General features: G+C 41.2%; 2 protein-coding genes and 1 long non-coding RNA gene across 5 annotated transcripts; 2 read left to right on the top strand and 1 right to left on the bottom strand.

Annotated features, from left to right (window-relative positions):
- Positions 1–893: 893 nt before the first annotated feature.
- LOC126619815 (E3 ubiquitin-protein ligase APD2-like) lies at positions 894–4556 on the bottom strand. 3 transcript variants are annotated; one of them, XM_050288232.1, is made up of 11 exons: positions 4407–4556; positions 4054–4307; positions 3854–3960; positions 3625–3750; positions 3437–3530; positions 2906–2980; positions 2741–2823; positions 2197–2343; positions 2038–2110; positions 1615–1963; positions 894–1348 (listed from the first exon to the last, which is right to left on the bottom strand). In XM_050288232.1, exons 2-11 carry the CDS (start codon positions 4160–4162, stop codon positions 1273–1275), a joined length of 1239 nt encoding a protein of 412 aa, XP_050144189.1. In that variant the 5' UTR covers positions 4163–4307; positions 4407–4556; the 3' UTR covers positions 894–1272. The 3 variants fall into 3 exon arrangements, with proteins under 3 accessions (XP_050144189.1, XP_050144187.1, XP_050144188.1); XM_050288230.1 differs by having other exon boundaries at positions 4054–4532; XM_050288231.1 differs by having other exon boundaries at positions 1615–1954; positions 4054–4526.
- A 6123-nt stretch (positions 4557–10679) lies between these two features.
- On the top strand, positions 10680–12199 carry LOC126617974 (uncharacterized). The gene is made up of 2 exons (XR_007621605.1): positions 10680–11642; positions 11818–12199. It is a non-coding gene; the product is annotated as an uncharacterized LOC126617974 (long non-coding RNA).
- Positions 12200–13559: 1360 nt separating this feature from the next.
- LOC126617972 (uncharacterized) lies at positions 13560–15488 on the top strand. The gene is made up of 4 exons (XM_050286057.1): positions 13560–13763; positions 13842–13997; positions 14084–14559; positions 14640–15488. The coding sequence occupies exons 1-4, from the start codon at positions 13574–13576 to the stop codon at positions 15291–15293; spliced, it is 1476 nt and encodes a 491-aa protein (XP_050142014.1). The 5' UTR covers positions 13560–13573; the 3' UTR covers positions 15294–15488.
- Positions 15489–15874: the final 386 nt, after the last annotated feature.

Raw genomic sequence — 15874 nt, 5'->3', positions numbered from 1 at the left:
ACTTGGATTGTCTGCCCTCCTAATTGTGGTGCCCTTCCATGCCCTCCTATTTTGTGCGGTCACGGTTAAGCCACGTCAATATTTTATATTAAAATATTGACGTGACTTAACCGTGACCGCACAAAATAGGAGGGCATGGAAGGGCACCACAACTAGGAGGGCAGACAATCCTTGTCCAGAGTTGAGCCCCAAAAAAGGGCTAAGAGAAAGGCTACATTTGGCCAACCTAATGCCCATTTGACCAAATAATAGTCTGGTGAGCTTTATAAAATTATAGTCTAGTCATCGGTTGGAAATGAATTTTTGGACAAATCATGTCATTTTTTGACCTTTAGACCTTTAGCTCTCCCCATTGAAGATGACCTGACTTTCATCAATGCAATTCATCTTAGATATTTCTAACTGTTTACCAATTCGCAATGAATATATTCCGTTACTAATGGGCCATTGTGCGTACGTTTTGCGAATGTATCCATCCAATATAATGATGATACACTATTTTTTTTTTGGTCAATAAGTGGAGATACATTGTCAATACACCGTGCACACAATCCAGGTGCACGGGTGAGCAAACCTCGAAAAGTAAGATGCCCGTGTTGCTTGTGATTTTGTTTGAGCAGGCTGCTCTAGTTCTAATTTATGAGAGAGGGTCTCACTCAGAAACGAAACATAAGCACATTATTCCGACCAACTGTCCAAACCCTACATATACACGTAGACAGGAAACGATCAAACTTGGGTACAAACAGACGAGCAACATTGTCCCGGCCAACACATCAGCCTTCTCAAACACCTAAACAGGAGGAGATTAAACTGGGGAACAAACATTCATGAACCCGGTTTTACAACCAGTTCTTTTTCCCTACCTTAACAAGGTCTAGTGACAAATTGAGTTCAATCACACAAAATAAGATGCATAAATTTGTAGAGCAGTCTGAAAAGGGGTTGAACAAACAATATACATCAACAACATTATTATCGTTGAAGATTACAGCTCAAAATCAAATAACTTAACCCAACCTACAACGTGGGAAAGAAAAGAATCGAGAAATTTGAATTCTTTATCCTATTTAGGCGTATCGAGGCTATCTATACCCGGAAATAATAATACATATGGGTAAGCCGTTGTAAAACGACAGGGCATGGCCTTTTTTAATCCGCACTCAGAAACTACCCAGGTAAGTAGGTAACCATCTAAATTTAGCTCTGATCAGTTATATTGACAAGTAGTAAAGAATGGCGCACACCAGCATTACAAGGAGGTTGAATTACTTAAACTGTAAAGATCTTCCTCACCTTCTTTATGTTCCTCCGACAAACTGGACAAGTAGCAGCTGCCTCCGCAATCCTGTGAAAAATTGAAAAATGTAATCAATCACTAAATTGGATCTGAAACAGATAAACAGGACAAATATGACGCGTGGAACACAGTTCACTAGCATTCTAGAAGCTTACTGGATGAACCTTGTATGAAATCAGAACCTTTGATAGCCTAATGGGCATTGGCCTCGCCAACTGACATAACTAGTTTGTGAAATTGTTGCAGGGTATAGCACAGAGCAACTTCGCAGTTAGATATGACTATAGAAAGTTATAAACGATTGAGAAAAATACCTTGTTGCACACTCAAAACAAGCCACACAATGCCCGCAGGGAAGGAAAAAGCAGTCCCTGGGAGCATCAAAGCAGATTGCGCAAAGACGACGAGTGTTATTACTTTCACCATCTCTTGACAACTTCCCTTCTCCAGCCAGAAAGTCTTCAAGATCCCCCTCATCGTTTGAGGCAGAATCATAAGATGAGCCCCAACTTGATTGATCATCATCTTTATAGGAAAGCAATGGGGCTCTCTCAGATCTGAACTCATCATGTTGTACTCTTATTCCATCTTCATTGGTAAATCGGTACTTGTTTAAGAAGTTGAAGGCCAACAACATGAGCACAGTCATCCCACCTACACAGGCTAAAATAATTAAATATGATACAGATTAATAGACAAAGGTTACATTATGAAAAGAAATAAGAAAATGAGCCTACCTATACCAACGATATATGTGGTCCATCTTGGCCCATATGATAGTTTGACATACTGGTTTGCCATAGGAGTATCCTGAGGAAACCAAAAAAACGTAAGAAGAAAGAGTACCAACTTCCAGCATGACCTATTTATTTGATAATCCGCTAGATTAGTTTTACCTGCTCTGTACCAGGAGTGGTCAACACAGCCACATTTCCCTCCGGAAACAAAATTTTCAAAGTACAGGATTCATCCATGAAAGTACATTTGGAATAAGCCGTAGTTGTATTATACACTAAAGCATTCATTGTGAAGTTTAATTGCACCTGTTCAACGTCAAGAGGAACACAAGTGAATAGCGTGAATGGGTAACAAATCAACATCAGACCAGCAACAATATTCTTTAATGTGAGCTATAACAGCATTAGGAAAAGGGGAAAATAGAGACCCTTGTGAGGGATACTCTCAAGACCAACAAATCAGGATCTATGTCTAGCGCAAAATAAGGTTTTGCATTCTTACTCTCACTCAACCTGTTACTCACTGTAGCAGTATGCTGCAGTTAATGCCAATAACCACTGTAACAGCCCATGGTTACAGCAACAAGGATTGTATTAATCTCATAAGTACCATTTCCCAATATTTTAATCGGATGAGTACAGACCATAATAACATCTGCATTAATTCCTAGGTTATAATTTATTCTACATGTTCCACAATTACCTCCACAACATCTGCGTTCATGTTACCCACAGAAACATAGTAGGTAGAAGACTTTGATAGGTCCTGCTCAATCATACCACTACCTGTGAGGAAGCAATTCCTGACATTAGTATAGTACAATTCTGTTGAGAAGACAATAAGATCATATTCCACACTTCGTCTCACCATGAATGAGGTTCCACGATAAAGTAGTATTAGGGTATGTCGGTTCTTCGAGCCACTGAGCAAGGCCTTCTTGACCTACAACGTTCTAGCTTCAGAATGCTATGGAGGTCGAATAAACTTTGCAATAAAGAAAAATGCATGGACAACTGCAGAAATTCTTATTTTTCAAATAATGCACAAAGACACCACAGAAAAAGAAATCGGAGAAATGTAGTAAGAATAATAGGTCCAGTAAGTGGCTAATTATGACTTCAGTTAAAAAGTTGGTCTGCAGTCTTCACTCACTAATGTGGCTTGCTATCTATAAAACAGTATTTCTAGGTATATACCCAGGAATTTGAGTGAAGGGTCGATGACTGCATAGCAGCCATCACGAAACTAATCAATTGGTATTCCACTTTCCTCAGCAGCCCGTTACACTAACCAAAACATACTCAAACTTACTATAAAGTATAGATACAAACAAGCATGAATATTTCTAAAATGAGGAGCATTTTGCATGGGAGAGAAAAGGAAATGTAGGTTATATACCTTGAGCAATAATAAGAAAAACAGATGAGCTCGGAGAGTTCACGCTGTATGATATACTTATTTGAGACCCTGCATTTAGGTAATATATCCAGTCCTGAAGAAGAAGCACAACGAATTATCATCCTAATCAACAACTAACACATGATCAAAAAGATTTTAAAAATTCTTGCGACAGAATGCAAACTTGCCGTATGAGAATCAGCTGGAACCGAGACAGTACGCATTTCGGACCAAATGGTGGCAGTATCAAGAGGTGGAGTACTGTAGAAACCATATAGTACAGGCCCGGGATTTGATGCATTCAGCTCTTGTACCTAAGAAAGACCAAACAAAAACCGACCCAGATTGCCAAACAGCACAAAAAAGCAGGCATTTCAGTAAAAAATGGAAAATGGTAAAGTTTGTGCAAAAATCTACCTTTATAGACTGCACAAAAAATGGGTTAGGTTGCAGAAGAATCGAAGTATTAGGGCCAAGTTCCAAACTCGAAGACCCGTAAACTCCCAAAATCAAAGTCATCGACACTGAAACATCCAATTACCATCAAATTATGGATAATCAAATAATTAATTAACCATAAAAACTTGAGACAGATAATTTGACAAATGGATACAAACCGAAGAACCAGAAGGTGAGGAGGACGATGATGCAGGACCACGTGTCATCCGTAATCACCATCGACACCTCATCTAACGCGGGCACATTTCCACCGTACAAAGTGCCCATTTCGTGGTTTTGCTCCAGCTCCGGATGCCGGAAATGGTTGTGTTGCTGGTACCGATTGTCATCGTCCTCCTCTTCCCGCACCTGTGAAGCGTTCGAAGACGACGTCGTAGCGACAGAAGCAGCAGCACCGCCCGAAGTGTCCCTACTGGTCGAAGCAGCAGCAGAAGAAGAAGATGAGGAGGCGGAGGAGGATGAAGACGACGGTTGGTCTTCCATTGCAAAGAGAGAGGGAAAGGTAACGCACCTGTGGAGGTCTGAGGAAGAAGGTCCATGGAGGGGAGGAGGCGCGGGTGAGTAACTGGTCCACTCACCAATCAGTCTTTCTTCTTCTCCGAAGGACTGGTAGCTGCGAAGGGTGACGGTTTTTTCTGGTGTTTTAGTGAATTGGATCCGCTACCGACCTTGTCCTAGCCAAGGGAAAATCCATCTGGACCATTGATTGATGTGCAAAAGAAATCAGAGCTGTTGGTTTATGTGTGGTAGGCTAAAAAAATGAATTAATATAGACCGCTGGATTCAATTTGTGTTGTCGAGATTAGTTTTTCCTTAGACTTTGGACACCAAGATCCAATTCGGTGTTTTAGAGCATTTCCAAAGTAATAAATAATTTTTTATTTGAAGTCAACTTTTACAGCAACCACTTTGCTGCTAATCCATGTCATGTCACATAAAAATTGACATTTCATTTGAAAATATTAATATTATCATTTGTATTGTTATTGCTGATATTGACTTCGTGATGTTTCTTTTGAAAATGCTCTTAAGCTTGTGTTTCTACCAGCCAATCACTTGGCGCCAAATAAGGTCAGTTCCCACCCTCACACACCTCCAACTCCAACTCCGACGACTACTACAATTTGACGTTAAAAGTTGAATTGTAGTAGTCGTCGAATGCTGAATTGGATAGTGCGCTCAAATGTAGATTTCTCTTTTGTTTTGAAAGTATGCTACACTTACAACCTATTTTTAGAGGTATAGGTCCGTCGACGCATCTGAGTCTTATCTCTATTAGAAGATGATACAATGCCGGTACAAATATATGGTAAAAGTAGTATTTATGTTATTTTTATAGAAAAGAGACATGTGAGAGTTGATTAGTCATAGTCAATGAAAGAGATGAGACCCACATGCAAGGATTATACAAATTATATTATTATATTTTCTTTATAAAATAAATGTGACAGACTTTGCGTATTAGTTTCTCTAAAATGAACTTTCATTGTAAGTGAAATGAGTTAGTGTTTTGTTGAATAAAGCAAAAGGTCCCATTTTGGCAATCTTACGAAATAACCCATAACTTATATTAAATGTTTTCATTTCTAATTGCATTGAGTCTTTTGCATAAAAATTACACACCTATTGATTGCACGGATGATTAAGTACTGACAATATCAATGCTATTAATAATGGAAACCCGTCTCTTCAAAACTTTAACAGTTTTACCATCAAAGTTAATTTTCTTTAAAATGACTAAACACATTTCGAAGTTAGTGTCTAGAAACACGCTAAATTACTTCGCCTAAAAAAGAGTACTGTAATTTGTATTAGTGGATAAAAAATGGTTTTACCTATTAAATCAATGAAACAAGTTGGAGCTATGATGCCCAACTAAATTGTTTGTTAAGGAATTTTCAGTAAAATAAGAGCCTCCATTCTCCAAGCCACCTAACCAAACGGAGAAAACGGCTCGAACCTTCTCCTCTAAATACTAAATGAGCAAACCAGTGAACGAGCTTCCAACAAAACTGAATCTACTAATTAGGGCAAGGAAAGTTCTACCATCCACATATATAGCCATAGGCAAATTAAAGCGAAATCATAAGTGAAGGGAGCAAAGAAATTCGCCATTTAAATCGATTCGATTCGAGAATTGTAGTTTTCAGTACGGAAGAACGACGTAAACAAATGAGGGAAAGGAGTCGAGATCTTCGGTCCTTCTTCGAGCAACAAGGATGGAAGGTCGTTGGCGTCTGGAAAAAAGGGTGGTACCGAGTCCGAACCAACCTCAAGATATAGCTTGGAGGACAAAGAAACCAGATTCGCGGATGCCGTCTTCTTTTTCAATTGGCTTATTCCATAACAACTTGTACTTTTAAGTTGCAATAATTCGAGTAACATGATTTTAGAATCTTAGTTTGTAGATGGTCCTAGGATCGAAAACCTCCCATCATTTCATTGTTCAGTATCTATCTCTGATTAATTTATAATGAGTGAGGTTGCAGTTGCAGTATACATTTATAATTTATCCAGCATTCTATTCACATCTTCATTTTGGAACCTCAAGTTTTCGGCGTCTACCAATTTTATGGGGTGTGTTTGAAACCATGGCTCTTGAATGATACAAAACATACTACGGGATGTGCTTAATTTGCGGCTGTCAGATTTACTGAATTAAAGAATATCAAATGACAAAAATTAACAAGGGGTATGAGAGAAGCAAAAAGAGGTGTGTAGATAACACACCTCAAATATTATTGTCATCTCTATTGATAATATGTACCATAAAAGTTTGTAACATATGAGGAGGAGTTAGATGAAGTCGTATACAACTATAGTGGCGTGCTGGTTTGATAACACAATATAATATGAAATGATATTGCACATACTATTGTGTTATTAGATTGAGGTGTTACTGTAAAAGTGTGTCCGGTCTATTTAAGTTGCTCACACATATAAAAATTTATCGTTAATGGATTTTAAAACGTCAACGTTGGGAGATAGAAATTTATTGAAGGAAGCATAAATCAGCAATAATGCTGCTGACAATCCTTGTCAAAATGTTCTGTGTTGCACATGGAAATGTTGTATTTCTGAATTATTGATCTTATTTTTTGTTGCTGTTTAGACTAAAGAAGTATCCTAACATTTTTACTTTTCCTCTTTTGGCCTACCATTTCAAAAGCAAGAGAACACACATAAGTTTCGTTATAGAAACACTTTTTAACATTTTTTTTTTAATACCGTTTTAGTTATAACTTATGTTGATGCACAAAATCAGGGAAGACTTTGGTACAACAGAAAGTGTCAGGACTTTGGGACCTTCGCTTGGTTGCTTGGTTGCTTCAGTCACTAGTGAGGATAAGTACGTAAATGAATAGAGACAGAGAAGCAAACACAGGATGTGCGTGGTTCACCCAGATTGGCTACGTCCACGGAGTAGAGGAGTTCTTATTAGTAGTGAAGGGCTTACACAAGTACAAAGGATCAAGCTCTCAATTTAGTGAGTTCTTGTGAATAATTTAACACAAAATGGCATTAGGCAATATTGTGGGGGAATGACCCCTATTTATAGAAAAACTTGTAGCTTTGTCACATTGACATGTGTCATGTTATGATTGGTTCTTGATGTCGACACGTGCTGCGCTCTGATTGGCTTCTAATCTTGACACGTGTCGAGTAGTGATTGGCCTCCTGGTCGGAGGGGAACTCTTCTGGGTCCTTGACAGTATAGCGTTGGCCGGTGCTCGGTAGTTTCGGGATTGGTCAAGTATGGTACAAACAGTGCTCCCCTAAGTTCCCGAGTGAGGGAAACTCCTCGGTTGGGGACTTGCAAGATCCAATCCCTTGAGTAATCACGAAACTTCTAAGTACCGAAGTGTGGTCTGATCTTCATCTGCCCTTCTCTGGAAGTACCTTTCCTCCATCCGGGAATGGTGTACTTAGCTGATGTTGACGCACAAGGTAATGTATCAATTTCACTTGAAGCTTAGTTGTAGTTTCGGGCTTAGTCAAGTGTGATACAAACCCTATAGTAGGAGTCCCCCAAGTCGCCGAGCTAGGAGATCTGCCGAAAGAGGTGACAGACAAGGTAAGCAGTCAAACTTCCAAGTAAGCAACCCAGGATCAGAGGTTTGACTTCGGCTTCCGGTTGATTGTTCTCCTTCTCCTTGTCTCTCATTCAACTGCCAGGATAAGGAGAAGCAAATGGATAAGAGATGATATGAGATACTTTTTCTTTTGAAGAAGTAACTTTCCACAGGCTTATTCTTGAACTGTGCTGGAGGGTTTTCTGGTGCCCTTCAGAGTATAAGGCCGACTCAAAAATTTGAGGGTCAAAACAAGTCCATCAAATCTAGAGTACGTTCGACCTTGATGATATGGGATACTTTTGTTGTTGACGGAATAATGAATGTGGTATGGAAAGGTGTCGTGCTGTAGTGATCTGTTTCAGCTCACCGTTGAACCTTCTGCTTCAATCTTTTGCATGGCAGAAGTGGTGTACAACATTTGCATTTAAATGGTCCTTCAGAACATTCCTTCATAGTGACTCATCCACGCTTGGCAGCTTCAGTGTAAAGAGCTAATATCTGATCAACTGTCATGAGGTATTTGCCGGTGGAATTCGTGACCTTGACAGCAGTTGAGGATGAGTACTCGAGAGCAATGCTAAGTAAGCAACCAGGCAAAGGCTCCAGGCAGTCAGTTCCAAATTGGAGGTTTGATTTCAGGTTCCGACTGACTGCTCTCTTTCTCCTTGTCCTGCAGGTGTGGACAATGACAAAGACAAAGACAGGGAGAAAGCATGATATGGGATACTCTTGCTTTCGACCCTGATGATATGAGATACTCTTGTTCTTGGTGTGGCTTATTTGCTGAGGTATTATCGGGGGGAAATAAAGCTGAGTATTTCGAGAGGTTATGTTGAGGGTGCCTTTTCGAACGCGAGAAAGGGTTGAGCATTTTTGCAGGTTTGCCTTTCCGTTGAGGAGGGAGGTCAATGTATATAGGGATTTCCCAATAACAAGTAGTAATGCTATTCCTTTACCCTTCTTGGTCACAGCAATGTAGTGGGAGCTGCCAGCTTCACGTGTTTTAATTTTGTCAGAGCACTTTGAAAAAGTGGTATGTGGTATCTGGAAAGCTGATGTTACGTGTGAAGATTACAGACAAGCTTTATCTAAGGAAATCTGGCTCTCGAAGTTCTGAGAGTTGTGCCTCTTCGGTTTTCGAACAAGCAATCCCGTCGAGGATCTGACTCTCGAGATTCGGAAAGCGGTGCTACTCCGGTTTTTTAGAAAGTAATTATGTTGGGAGTCTTTTCTCGAATGTGAGTAAAGGTTGGACGTTCTTGCCAACTTGTCTTGCCGCAAAACCCGGAGGTCGACACACATAGGGACTTTCCAGTTGTCAAGCAGTGGTGCTGTTCCTTTACCCTTATGGGTAATAGTAGGGTAGCTGGAACTTCGAAATTCTCGTGCCTAAACTTTGTCAGAGATCTTTGACAAAGTTATATGTGGTACCCGAGGAGTTGATGGTGCATATGGAGAGCGGTGATTGAACAGTAAGATTCACGTGCTTTCTACTTCACCAGAAATCTTCGACAGATTGCCCGTAATTTCCGCAAAGCTGAGTGTGCATGTGACAGGTGCTGACGAGGCTGAAAAAGCAGGTGCTTCTTCGATTTCTGAGATCGGCCCTCGTGGTCTCTGAGCAGCCCAGCTTTTGAGAAAGCAAACGCCTCTTCGATTTCTGAGATCGGCCCTCGTGGTCTCTGAGCAGCCCAGCTTTTGAGAAAGCAAACGCCTCTTCGATTTCTGAGATCGGCCCTCGTGGTCTCTGAGCAGCCCAGCTTTTGAGAAAGCAAACGCCTCTTCGATTTCTGAAGCTCCGTCGAGTGCAGATTTTTATAGAGGCTGGCATTAAGTTCCACAGCACACTTGAATCTCTACCAGTAGAAGCTCATTTCTTGCACTTCTAAGATCTTGATTTGTCTGACCTCTTCCTTCTTCAACACATTTGAAAATGTCTGGACCCTCCGACCGTCGTTTTGACTTGAACCTTGGAGAAGAGACAGCCACGCCTTCTCCAGACAACATATGGCGCCCATCCTTCATATCCCCTACTGGTCCTCTTACCGTTGGGGATTCTGTGATGAAGAATGATATGACCGCTGCAGTGGTGGCCAGGAACCTTCTCACTCCCAAAGATAATAGACTACTTTCCAAACGGTCTGATGAGTTGGCTGTTAAGGACTCTCTGGCTCTTAGTGTTCAGTGTGCAGGTTCTGTGTCTAATATGGCCCAACGCCTATTTGCTAGAACCCGCCAAGTTGAATCGTTGGCTGCTGAAGTGATGAGTCTCAAACAGGAGATTAGAGGGCTCAAGCATGAGAATAAGCAGTTGCACCGGCTCGCCCATGACTATGCTACAAACATGAAGAGGAAGCTTGACCAGATGAAGGAATCTGATGGTAAGGTTTTACTTGATCATCAGCGGTTTGTGGGTTTGTTCCAAAGGCATTTATTGCCTTCGTCCTCTAGGGTTGTACCTGGTAATGAAGCTTCAAATGATGAACCTCCAATGCCTCCTCCTTCTGGGGTTTTGTCAAGTACTGAGGCTCCGGATAACCACCCTCCGGTGCTTTCTCTTTCTGGGGCTCTACCGACTGCTGAGACTTCCCCTAAGCAACCTTTGTGAAGGCTCCCTTTTGTTTGTTTATTTTGACTCATGTATATGTACATATTTGTGGCTTATCGAAAATATTAATAAATAAGCTTTGCTTCATTTCAACATATTGTGTTAAATACACCAAAGCCTTCTTCATAAAGTTCTTTGAATTTTTGCTTTTGTTGAAACCTGTATTGTTGAAGCTTTGTGAGTGAAGCATGTAGTTTGAGGTAGTGTTCCCTTAATTTCCCGAGTGAGGAAAACTTCTCGGTTGGAGACTTGAAAAATCCAAGTCACTGAGTAGTCACGAACTTTTGAGTACCAAGGCGTAGTAGCATATGGTGGGAGTCCCCCAAATCTCTAGTCGAGGGAGTTGACGAATGAGGTGTCTTGCTAATAGTCCATGTCGTAAGTACCAAAACTTCATTCTTTTGTTTTCTAAGTGGTAGCCCCGGACTTTTTCTTCATATATTTTGTTTATGAAGGTTGCTAGGCCCGAATAAGTGGAATTGCAGAAGGTGTAACGGTTGGTAGCTGTTTTATGGAAAGCCATCTGACTACGATAGTCTTGCACAGGATGACTATAGGGAGATACACACACATACTGCTATGATAGAGGGTGTAACCGTTGGTGCATTACAATCATAATGGAAGCATCACAATGATGGAAGCATCACAATGATGAAAGCATCATAATGATGAAAACACCATAATGATGAAACATCATAATGATGTTTCTTTGGTGGAATTGTTTTTCATTTCCCCTAACACCCGGAATTGGTTTTCAATATAAGACCATCATCTGTAGCTCGAATCACAAAGTTGGCTGCATGAAAGTTGTTCTTTAATTCCTTAACTACAACATATCCAAATTTGAGAGCCATCAGATCAGTACAACTCTAGAAATTCAGGTACGACGAGTGATTGTTCATCATTTGTCTGTCAACACGTCAGACCTGTTGTGAGCTTCAAAAACTCCATTTTCTATTGCTTAGATCAACAAACTTTCTGCAGCGAAGTTGTTCCTTAACTTGTGAACTACAACATATCCAAAATTGAGATCCCTCGGAGCTGTATAACTCAAGAAATTCAGGTATGATGAATGACTGGTTATTATTTTTCTGTCAACCCGTCAGATTTGTTGTGAGCTTCGAAACTCCATTTTCTATTGTTCAGATCAGCATGCCTTCTTCATTGAAGTTGTTCCTCATCGTCTCTTTCATAACATATCAAAAATTCAGAATGAACTAATGGTTAAATATTTCCAGATCTTCGAAACATCACAGCAGCTTCGAAATCTGCAAGAATCCGACTGTCATGCTTGGAGCTTCAACACTTTAATTTCCGTGGCTCAAACAGAAATGGTTCCTTCTTGAAAGTTGTTCATCTGCTCAAGAACTAGAGGGTGTCCAAAATTCAGCTCCATTGGAGAGAAGCAGCAGCTGCAAAAATTTGATAGAGAAAAGGAGGCGAAGCTTTGTTGGATTTCTAGGCTGGGGAAGATTCCAGTTTTTGTAGCAACTTCAGTACTGGTGAATTGCTTGTATTTTTGTCCATAACTAAATTTTGGACTTTGAATTATTATTTGATCTATCATAATATGTTTGGGAACATATATAAGTGAATAAATAAGAAGGAAGATTTTGGGCCCTTGTGGGTGTAAAACAAAAAATGTTTAGGTTTTGTGAACAAAATTTGTTTATTTGGAGCAAGGTTTTGTGTTGAAGCTTTGTAGGTCAAGCTTTGGTGTTGAAGCTTTCTAGGTGAAGCTTTGATGGTGAAGCTTTGTAGATGAAGCTTTGTAGATGAAGCTTTCTAGGTGAAGCTTTGATGGTGAAGCTTTGATGGTGAAAGTATGTAGATGAAGCTTTCTAGGTGAAGCTTTTTTAGGTGAAGCTTTGTAGGTGAAGCTTTTTTAAGTGAAGCTTTGGGCCCTTGTGAAGCTTTGGAGGTGAAGCTTTTCGGGTGAAGCTTTTTTGGGTGAAGCTTTGTGGGTGAAGCTTTTTAGGGGAAGCTTTGTGGGTGAAGCTTTGGAGGTGAAGCTTTTCGGGTGAAGCTTTTTTTGGGTGAAGCTTTGTGGGTGAAGCTTTTTAGGGGAAGCTTGGTGGGTGAAGCTTTGGAGGTGAAGCTTTTCGGGTGAAGCTTTTTAGGGGAAGCTTTGTGGGTGAAGCTTTTTAGGTGAAGCTTTGTGGGTGAAGCTTTGGAGGTGAAGCTTTTCGGGTGAAGCTTTTCGGGTGAAGCTTTTTGGATGAAGCTTTTTTTTTTTTTTTTTTTTTTTTTTTTGGCGCTTGACACGGTCTTCATTTGCTTGTTTTGTAGTGACTGTGGAAGACTGATTGCTTTCTGATTGAGAAGGGTTCCGGCATCGCTTTGCACCATCTTCATGTGGGTAATATAGGAACTTCCTTATGTTTTGATCATGCATGTAGTGATAGAATTTGTTTCTTCTTATTGTAGATGTCAGAGCCTGGAAGTTCTAGTGATGAGGGCTCTTCTAGCTTTAGCTCTAAGTCTGAGTCTGCAATGTCGGAGTCTTCAGGGTCTTTGTTAGAGTCCGGTACTAGAGAAACATTGGATGATCTTCCCAACCGTCAAACTTTAGCTATTGCTAGTTCTTCCTCCATGGCGTTGGGTGAGGGGGTTGTTTTTGATGCCATACCCATAGTTCGCTCTGAGTTCACAGCAGACCATCTAAAGAATAACTTGTTAGATAATGAGAAGCAGGTTGAGGCGCTAAGGCAGTCATGTAATATCCCTCGTAGTGTAGGGATACGTTTGGTACATGATGAAGAATGGCCTTCTGAGCCTCCCCAGGGTCATGTTATGTTCTACACCCAGATATTACTGACTTTAGGGGTGAGACTACCTTTACATCCGTGGTTGCAAAAGATGTTATCTTTGATCGGATATGCACCTGGGCAACTCAATCCTGGTTTCTGGGATACTTTGATTGGATTTTATATCATTTGGATGGAGTGTGGGTTGTGTGAGCCTTCCTTCCATTAGTGGCGTTACTGTTACAAGATGCGCCCAGCAAAATCATGCACTGGTTATGCCGAGTGTGCATGTCGGAGTGAGAGAGAGCGTATTGTGTATGGTAAGAAAAAGGCATACTACACATGGAAAAACCGTTGGTGCTTTCTGTATAATGATTGGGAGTATGATAAGGGTGTCACGCCTGAGCGACGTGTGCTTACTCACTTCCAGACTGTAGGTTGTAACGTATCAACCGTTCGTACTATTTGCTATTTGTTGTGGTCTTTTCTTGCTTCTAACACTTTGCTTCATGTAGTGACGCGGGGCACCATCCAACTGTTTGGGCAGGAGCTATCTGACATAGAGAAGGTGTTGAGGGTGCCCAAAGAGGATAGACACTTAAGCAAGCTACGACCCTTATTTCGTCGGTACGGTTTCCAACCCTTAGTTTCCGAGAGCCAGGGACGATCGAGTAAGTTGTATCCTTCATGTAAACTTAGCTCAATTCCTTACTTTATTTGGAAAGTTGTATTTCTTATTTTGATTTTCCTTATGCAGTGGAGAAGGTAAGCAAGAAAACAGGGACTAGCACCCATAAAAGGAAAGCACCAGTGTTAGTTCCTTCGGAAGACATCCTACCGCATAAGAAAATTCATAAGTTCCGAGGGGAACCATCTGTTAAACCTAAGTCCCAAGATGGGGTCCTTAAGGGGCCTGCCTTTAGGAAGACTGGAGTCAAGGCCGTTGATAATGCTGCTGCCGTAGTTGCAGGAGAAGGGAGCCGACTGTTGCCTCATCCTCTTACTATGGAGCACACTGTCCAGGAAAGTGATCCTGGTTCCCGCCATGAGGGGAAAGGCAAGGAAAGAGCTGGCAGTGTCCCGTGGAAGGACTTGAGGGTTGCCACGCGGCCAAAGGATTTTGGGGATATCAACAATTGCTTGGCAGGGCGTCGATTCGCCTTCGATGAGCTCGGAGAGCCCTTAGCTAAGGATGAATCGGATTGCGACCGGATGTTGAAGCTGTCTTCATATGTGAGTGTTACTTTGTCATTTCCTTACTTTTTCCTCTTTATTATCATTATTTAGGTAGTGATGATCGTCTTGCCATGCAGGTCATGGCCGAGTATCACGACAGACTGCAAGAGGTTGAGCGGTACAAGGCAAAACTGAAGGAGAATAAACAGCTTGTGGACGAGGCCCGGAGGAATAAGGGACTTTTGACTCAGGCTCTCCAACTGAAGGACGAAACCATGGAGAGCTTGAAAAGGCAAAATGGTGAGAACCTAAGGCTTAAGAAATTGTTTGAGGCAACTAAAAAACAGTTGGAGGTGGCTACCGTGGAAGTATCCAAGGTTAGGGGAGAATTGGATGGTGCCTTAGTTGAGATTTCTGAACTGGAGAAGAGCATTCCAACTGAAAGGGAGGCTGCTGTGCAAGAATACTTAAGTTCTTCGACCTTTCATCTTGCTATTAAACCCTACTGTGCTCAAGAAGCTCGCTTTGAAAAAAGGAAATGGATGGCCGTCCTTGATCGTTATGATGATGGGAGCATTCTTCGAAAATACCACGAAGATATAGATGAGCATCATCGAAAGGGCGAGACATTTGTCCTTGCTGTTGATCCTAGCAGCGAAGATGAGTCTGATAATGAAGGTAGTGCTGATGCACAGACTCAGCATGGTGAAGAGGATCTTGGGGATGCAGAGGATGATGGTAGGACGCGGAGTGATACTGCCAGGGGTTCGGCTTCAGATGAGAATGAATAGCAGTGTCTTTACTATCTGCATGTATTCTGGATGTAGTAGTCTGATGTGTGTATAACATGTGCCCATGTTATAAGCTTGAGAGTTTTGGATTTTAGGTGTTTATGAGTGTTTGCACTATTATTAATGCATGTTTGGCTATGTATGAATAGATCTATTGTTTGGATATAAGCCATTGTTTGGTTGTTCCTTTCTTTGTATAGTCTTGTCGACACATACTTAGATTTTGCTTCGTGTTGGATATATCTGCTTTGAGGTTTCAACACTTGAGTGTTCCCTTGCTAGGAATGTAAAAGAGTGAGGGCTGAGTTGGCTAAATTACCTCTTTATTGAATTCATTGCCAAATGGCCTTCATTACATAGGATGCCGAACGGCTATAGCTCAACACTTGTACATCGTGAGTCTATTTGTAGTAGTATTTCAAGTGATCAGCGTTCCATGGATGGCCAAGGGTCTTGCCATCGGAGCTTTTAAGTGTGTAAGAGCCAGGGCGACTGATGCCAATGACTTCATACGGTCCATCCCAGTTTGGACTAAGTGTGCCTTCACTCGGGACTCTGTCGCAGAGTAATCTTTTCTTTAA

Source organism: Malus sylvestris, chromosome 4 (assembly GCF_916048215.2).
Source record: "Malus sylvestris chromosome 4, drMalSylv7.2, whole genome shotgun sequence".
NCBI lineage: Eukaryota > Viridiplantae > Streptophyta > Magnoliopsida > Rosales > Rosaceae > Malus > Malus sylvestris.
The sequence above is the reverse complement of the archived record's forward strand: the minus strand, read 5'-3'. Positions and strand labels throughout refer to the sequence as shown.